Source organism: Phalaenopsis equestris, unplaced genomic scaffold (genome assembly GCF_001263595.1).
Source record: "Phalaenopsis equestris unplaced genomic scaffold, ASM126359v1 Scaffold000144, whole genome shotgun sequence".
Taxonomy (NCBI): domain Eukaryota; kingdom Viridiplantae; phylum Streptophyta; class Magnoliopsida; order Asparagales; family Orchidaceae; genus Phalaenopsis; species Phalaenopsis equestris.
In genome coordinates this window covers 165,183-173,058 of record NW_018164586.1, presented here as the reverse complement: position 1 = coordinate 173,058, position 7,876 = coordinate 165,183, and the positions used below count along the sequence as shown (strand labels likewise).

The 7,876-nt window shown below is 36.1% G+C and overlaps 1 protein-coding gene across 2 annotated transcripts in view; it reads right to left on the bottom strand.

Moving 5' to 3' along the window:
- Positions 1–3,086: 3,086 nt before the first annotated feature.
- LOC110021767 (carnosine N-methyltransferase-like) overlaps positions 3,087–7,876 on the bottom strand; it is an 81,690-nt gene continuing 76,900 nt past the window's right edge. The window contains exons 13-18 of one of the 2 annotated variants that reach the window (XM_020720392.1): positions 5,793–5,890; positions 5,552–5,611; positions 5,377–5,445; positions 5,232–5,285; positions 3,207–3,275; positions 3,087–3,110 (exon numbers count right to left, since the gene is read on the bottom strand). In XM_020720392.1, coding sequence (XP_020576051.1) covers positions 3,225–3,275; positions 5,232–5,285; positions 5,377–5,445; positions 5,552–5,611; positions 5,793–5,890 — 332 coding nt within the window. In that variant the 3' untranslated portion in view covers positions 3,087–3,110; positions 3,207–3,224. The remainder of the gene's footprint in view (positions 3,111–3,206; positions 3,276–5,231; positions 5,286–5,376; positions 5,446–5,551; positions 5,612–5,792; positions 5,891–7,876) is intronic. The other variant, XM_020720391.1, reaches the window with a different exon arrangement.

The window sequence follows — 7,876 nt, the reverse complement described above, 5'->3', positions numbered from 1 at the left end:
TGAGGAACTGTAGCAATTTGAGGTGGAAAAGAAAGCTAACTTAGACCCCTTTGAAGACAGAGGAAGTTCCAAAGGTTGAAGGATTTTGAGGATGTTCTCTTTCAACCAACACTTCCTTCAATCCCAAGCACATAGGCCGACTTGCGAGGGCTCTCAAAGAGGACCTAGAGGCGTTGCATAAACTATCACTGAGATACCTAGTGTGGATGTCAATGATACTCGTCATAGGTTGAATGTGAAAAAATGCACCAAACAAATCAAGAAGAAGATTAAGAGATGGTTGTGATCCTAGTTGGGCTGATAAGACAATAATTACTCCTTAAGATTGGCTTCATAAAGATAGCACAGTACCCTAATTGGATTCCCAACATAGTCACGATGCATAAATAGTTTAATAATGGGAGGATGTGCACAAAATTTACCAATTTAAACTCAACTTGCTCAAAAGATCCCACTCCGTCGGATAAACGTGCAAGTTTAGTTTTCAAATTACGTTCCAATCAAAAGCTTTTTTCTGATTTTTGTTACGTCCACATCAAAATATACCCAATACATTGTGCGAAAGAATATTTCAACATTAAAAAATGTCTACTTTGCTACAAGATGATGCATTCAACTTGAAGAATCCAAAAGCTGCAACAAAATAACATGAAAATAAATGTCGATGACCTAATGATAATAACTAAGACACTTAGGCACCACATTCTTGCTTTAAAGAAACCTTCATGACATTTAAGAGATGTACTATGTGCCTCAACCGTTTGATGATAAACTTTGTCATAATCGGCACCACAACTTACAAAGCAATTTTTTACTACCATACGTAACACCTTAAGGATGGTGATCTCAATTTATCACATTGTGATATAGTTCGCTGCTTAAAGATAGAATATAGCAAAGGGAGATATGACACACTTAAAGGTCTATTATCTGAAGGTTGGGAAGAACGTGAGGAACTGTAGCAATTTGAGGTGGAAAAGAAAGTTAACTTAGAGACATCTGGAGTCATAGAGGAAGGTCCAATGGTTGAAGGAGTTTGAGGACGTATTCTTTCAACAAACACTTTCTTCAATCCCAAACACAGGCGGACTTGCTTGGGCTCTCTAAGAGGACCTAGAGGTGTTGCATAGATAGGCACCGAGATACCTAGACTGGAAGTCAATGATTATTCCATAAGATTAAGAAGATGTTGCGATCCTAGCTGGGCCCATAAGACAATAATTACTCTATAAGATTGGCTTCATAAAGATAGCACAACACTCTAATTGGATTCCCAACATAGTCACAGTGCATAAATATAGTAACAAGGGGAGGATGTGCGCTCAACTTGCTCAAAAAATAGTCACGTACTTTCTCGAATAAACGTGTTGGTTGAGTCTTCAATTACTTTCCCATCATAAGCTTTTTTATGATTTTTTGAGTTGCGTCCACATTAAAATGTACCCAATACATTGTGAGAAAGAATATTTCAAGATTAAAAAATAATTATTTTGCTACAAGATGATGCATTCGACTTGAAGAATCCAGAAGCTACAAGAAAAAAACATGAAATTAAATGTCGGCGACTTCATGATAATAAGTATAACCCTCAGGCACTGCATGCAAGTTTTAAGGAAACCTTCACGACATTTAAGAGATATACCATGCACCTCAACCGCTTAATGGTAAACTTTGTCACAATCAATACAACAAGTTATAAAGGAATTTTTTATTGACCATACCTAACACCTTTAGGGTGGTGGTCTCAATTTATAACATTGCAATATAGTTCACAACTTGAAGATAGAAGAAAGTAATGGGAGATCTGTCACATTTAAGGGCCTATTATCTGAAAGTTGTGGAGAACGTACGAGAGGAACTGTAGCAATTTGAGGTGGAAAAGATTTAGAGACCTCTGAAGCCACTGAAGAAGTTCCAATAGTTGAAGGAGTTCAAGGACATACTTTTTCAATCAACACTTCCTTCAATCCCAAGCACAAAGGCCGACGTGCCCGGGCCCTCTAAGAGGACCTAGAGGTGTTGCTTAGACAGGCACCGAGATACCTATGGCAAATGCCAATGCACTCATCATAGGTTGAATGTGAAAAAATACACCAAACAAGTCAAGTAGAAGATTAAGAGGACGGTTGTGATCCTAGCTAGGCCAATAAGACTAATTATTCCTTAACGTTGGCTTTATAAAAATAGTATGGCATCCTAATTGGATTCCCAACATAGTCACGGTGCAAAAATTAAGTAACAAGGGGAGGAAGTATATATGATTTACAAATTTAAACTCAACTTGCCAAGCAAATAGTCACCCTCTCTCTCAGAAAATGTGTTGGTTGACTTATCAATCACTTTCCCCGTCATAAGCTTTTTCATGGTTTTAAGAGTTATTTCCACATTAATTTGTACCCAATAAATTTTGTTTGGGATTCTTCCTCACATACAATATTCTTAACAAGGAGTCCCTCTCATCAAACAATCACGAACTACCGACTTTACAAGACTCTCTTTGCACTAATCTCATTTTCTTGGAAGTTGAAGAGTTTTGTTCTTCTATATCCACACAAAAGGCTAAACTTTGTCCATATTAACATTTGATAATATGAGCTCATGATCTTAGAGGCAAATCATCAAAAATGAATCACGAGGTAGACGACAACAACTATGGTGGGGTGAAGAACTTTGGTAGAGACGACGACTATAGAGGTGCCATGGGAGAGATTCATGCGAGGAAAGGTTAGAAGCAAGACCTGATTATCAAAGGGCCTTGCAACTTGTCACATGACAAAACGTTGGGTGGGGAGGCAAAAAGATTAAAGGTTTAAAAATTCTTTTTGGAACTTTATTTCTGAGGCCATTTTAAATATATATAAGATTTTACTTTTAAATAAGCTAGCTAATGAACTTTCCGTTGGCAAGTTTACTTGAGAGTCTTTGACATGTCAAGCTTAGACCAGCGCATGAGACAACCAGTTCAATGAAATTCCTAAACTAGAACCGTCTCTTCCATGCCAAGGATCATTATTTTAAACATATGTTATTAGCAACAGTTGAGGTTCAATAATTATTTGTTTACCAGTTAATGGGATCCACAATGAGAAAGATGTTTTCTCCAGTGTGAGCTGATAAATAACAAAAGCCTTTAATTACTTTGAATATAGCCTATTAGGTTTTAGCTTGAAAAACCTGGAGAAGGAATGTTGATTGAACGCTGATACCTTTTCAAAGGCTACAAATTATGTCCTTGGTTTCTTCTTCATAGTCCAAAAGGCAGCATAGTAATGATTCTGCAAACCAATAATGATTACCATTATCAATCAATTGCACAGATTTTAAAACATAATCAATCTAAAAATATTTTCTTACATGCAAAACACATATATATGAAAAAAGGCATTATTTAAAACATTCTGAGAATAAGAAATGGTTGGAAATATTGACGAATAAGCACATTTCTAAAGACAAAAGTATAAGAAAACATGATAAGTAGATCAAAGGAAATCATTAAGCATCTGATATTTAAAATTTAACAATACTTGATATATAAGCATTAAATATCTTGGTGAAAATATGCTAGCATATCTATCATTACGAGCCCATGTCCATCAATATTGCCATTTTATGTAGCTTTGCAAAGCAAGTTCCTCTGCTATTAAACAAGGTATAAACTATAGGTTCCTTAAGTTTGCTATCAAAAGTAGGCCGTTACAGTTTTTAAGGGGTCCGCTAAATGAACTTGAGCCTGGGATCTTTTAAGAACAGAAAAATGCCCCCCATGAATCTACCCTACTTAAGCTCCACCGGCTGATCTGGCTAGGCATATGGGCGCTTCGGCAAGCTGATCTCTGGAAAAAAAAAATGGCCAGCTTCTCAATGGGGCAATTGCAGGGCCCACCTGCAGTAAATAGATGACAAAGATTGGAATGATGTCAATGCAGTGGCAGCAGGAGATGGCCAGTGACAGCACATGAGTTACTTTGGAAAGAGAGAAATAGAGAATAGAATTGGGCAGGAGGGGAAGAGACGAGCAAAAGTGAGTGGGGGAAGCTATTACAGAGCAAGTAGAGAAGGACAAAAATCTATTAAGAAATAGACAATTTTGAGAGAAAAAGGCAGGACGAGAGAGAGTGTAGACCAACAGAGAGAGATTTAGGAATAGGCGGTAAGAAAGAGAGAGATTCCTCTGTAAAGCTAATGAAGCAATGGAGAGAATGCAAGAAAGGGCAAGGACATTAGAAGATAGTACAAAGATGTATAAAAAAATTATTCAAAGCACAAAAGGCCAATTTGTTCCATCCTTACAAAAGGAACAATAGAACTTTTCCTTACTATTACTAACCACCATTATTTGATACTAGGCCAGATCTCATAGCTGAGTTCAAGAGCATGATCACATTTGAAACAAGAGCCCTTGAATTAACCCTTTATTTTCATGATAAGATATTACTATATTTCTAATTACATCCACTCCTTTAATAAATTATAACTGCTCTCTACGTGCTCTATTTTGTATATATTGGTCATCATAATTTAAGTCTCTCTCTCTCCTCTATATATATATATAGAAGATGCTTATGTTAACGATAGTAAGGGTTCCTAACCAAAGCATTAAAATATTTTATCAAAAACTGGTATTACAAGACCAGAAGTAAATTGGGGTTTACTTTTATTCAACCCCATGTGAAAGGCATGTCTGTAAATGCCAAAGCTATTCATAAATGCTGCATTCCAAATAGGATACTGAATATCTAATTCATGCTCGTGAATGACACATTTCTGTCATATTCTGAAAGCCCCGTCTAAAAAATACATTATTGCAACATGCCAAGTGATGCACACGCACTTCAAACAAGTGCTGAAATAACATAGGATTTGACCTTAATTCAAGTGATTGTCAGGTTCAGTACTATAATATATGACTATGCTGTAGTACGATGCATTGAAGGGGGTACGTTACACAACTTATTCATAGTATGATCTTCTAAGTTAAAAGTTCCAAAAAAAAATGGTATGAGATTTATTGCGATGGCAGGATAAAATTAATATGAAGTAATGAATTATATTTTATCTATTCTAAATTCTTATAGCATATGCAAATGATAATAGTAACTTTGATTCATACTGTTAATACAATAAATGTACTTCATAATATTTATTTTAAATGTACGTAGATAACAAAGAACTAAGACTTCTCAAACTGGCAGTTCAAAAACAAAGAACGAAAAAATACACTATTAGCATACCTGCATCATAGATCTAGGATTTGCAGTATACGTTGTCTCGATGATTTTCTCCATCTGTGGGGTTCACAGAACAAGAAAGAAATTCTACATAGGACTAACTGCATTTTATAATGACATTAACAATTCAAGAAAATCATCAAATCACCTCAATCTCAAACCCATACTGTAAAGCAACCTTCTTCGCATCTTCTAGACTGATCTCGATGGACATTTCCTAAGAAGATAAATTTGAGATATCAAAGAAAAAGCAAATAATTAAGGAAACTCTAATAGAATATTCTGAGGAATAGGGAAAAAAGGGTAAGATACTCTTTACATACCTCTTCAGGTGCACATGAATCTGCAAAATGGTAAAGCAAGGGACCCAAGTTGATCCAGACCTACAAATTTAGGCAAGGTGGAAGGAGTCATTCACTAGGGGATATGGAGATTCATCAAAGAGAAATTATTAGTTCTGAAATCTATTCGAATATAACTTGTTTAAGAAAAGAAAGAAATATAGAAGGTGAAAGAACAATAAACTAAATAATTATGTTTATGCGTTATGTGAAATATACTTACACCCCCATCTTTAAGAACTTTTGATATAATTTCAATGTACTCAACAATGTTATGTGCAGTGTCCAAGAAAAAGCAAGTCACCACAGCATCCCAAGCACCTACACAAGTAATAAATCAAAAAATAAGTTCCAACTAGAATTAATGCAGATATACCGTTCGTCTTAAAAGCAGATACCTAACCAACAAAAAAAAAACAGAATCTGAGATAAGACTATAGCATGCATGGAAGTGCAGTATAGCATAAAAAACAATAGTTAAACGTTAAAAGTTTTCCAGAAAATCCTGATAGACACAATTTAAACCAAGCAACAAGAAACAAAAATCGTTACCAAACACTTCTCTCCAATAGATGTAATAAATCTCACGGAAAAATTACAGGGAAGTCCCCATATTTCAGCACATCAAAAAATCTCAATGTGCTTTCACAAAGGCGATTCAGGATGTAGTAAAAAACATCTCAATGCAATCCATTAAATACGGAGAACTTGACGTATATATAGAAGCATCTACATACATACCACATAATTCTTCTATATTTACATATTTAAAACCTAAATATTTCTATTTACATGCATAAACTCAAATTTTTAACGTCACATCAAAAATACCACTCTTGTAACTTATGGGTTTATAAAATCAAAGTATGCTAAATGTAAATATCAAACTTCACGTTCTAAATATCAACCGGTGTTTGGACATTCTCGTTCTCAATGTTATCAGTTGCATCCGAATTTAAAACCTTCAAGTAAAAACGCTTCTGGATCTGCCCCACCTCATACCTGTCCCTCCTCCGCTCCTGAGTGCATTCCACAGACTATTGAAATACCGGTTGACACGATGCCACCTCCCCCTCCCACTACCGGAGATAATACTATCTCTATTCTTCCGACTGATATATTGACAAATGGTTTACATGGGTCTGATAATCAGGATAGTATTGAAGCTCCACTATCAGGAGAGCCTCATAGCTCCACTTCTTCAGGAAGTATCCGGTGTAGAGGCAACTCATACTTCACATATACTAGAACATATTGTGGGTAATACATTGGTAATCCTTCTGCTTCAGTTCTACCACAGCATCACACTGATTTTTCGGAAGAGGAATGACAGGTCTATTCCAGGAGGAAGAAGAAGAATGAAGACCGACTCCAGCTCGGAAACATATTAGATGATACATTGGTTACAACTGGCAATGACAATCATCTTACCAGCTTATTAGCTTGCTCCTACCCTAGAACAAGAGGCAGAGGCAAGACCAAGCTGGCTCGTGCTTAGCAGCTTATTTCCTGCAAGTTTTGATTTTTTTTTTTGTTTTATTTATGTTTCATCCAGTAGTCAAAAGCAGGAACACACTGTTAGCGCACCCTATGTGCCTGAACGCGCTCTTAGCAAACCTGATGACAGCCAACCTGAGGAGGGAAACACCACAAGACAGGAGTTGGTGTCTGCCCCTGAGATCCTTTCTCCTGACCATACTACAATGGATAATATTCAAACTGAAAAATCTGGATATTTCAATAATCAGGAGAGCCTTCCCGCAGCTCTTATTCAGGAAGCATCAGGTGTAGAGGAAACAATTCACACTTCACATACACTGGAACCAATCGCGGTGGCAACGACTGTCTTTTCTCCTATTGCAATTCTAACATCAAATCAGATCGAGGATCATATGAGTCAGTCTTCAGATGAAGAATGACAGGTTTACACTTCTTGGCGGAAGAAGAAGCTTGGGGGCTGGGGGCACATTTCAACTTTTAAACTTAATGGATGATACTTTGGTGACTCCTAGCAATGACACGACTCTTCAAAACTTATTATCTGGTATCGCTCCTAAAACTAGAGGAAGAGGCAGGACTAAACTGACTCGTCCCTAGCTACTGTTTTTTACATGTTTTAAATTTATTTTTAATTTTATTTGAGTCTATCAGTACCTTTTGTTAGAGTTTTTATGTATTTGTATCGTATGGGTAGGGTGCTTTTTTGGGTTCTTCTCATACAACCTTTATGTATCCTTTTATATTTCAATAAAATCAGCCGTTGGCTTTAAAATATATATATATATATATATATATATATATATATAG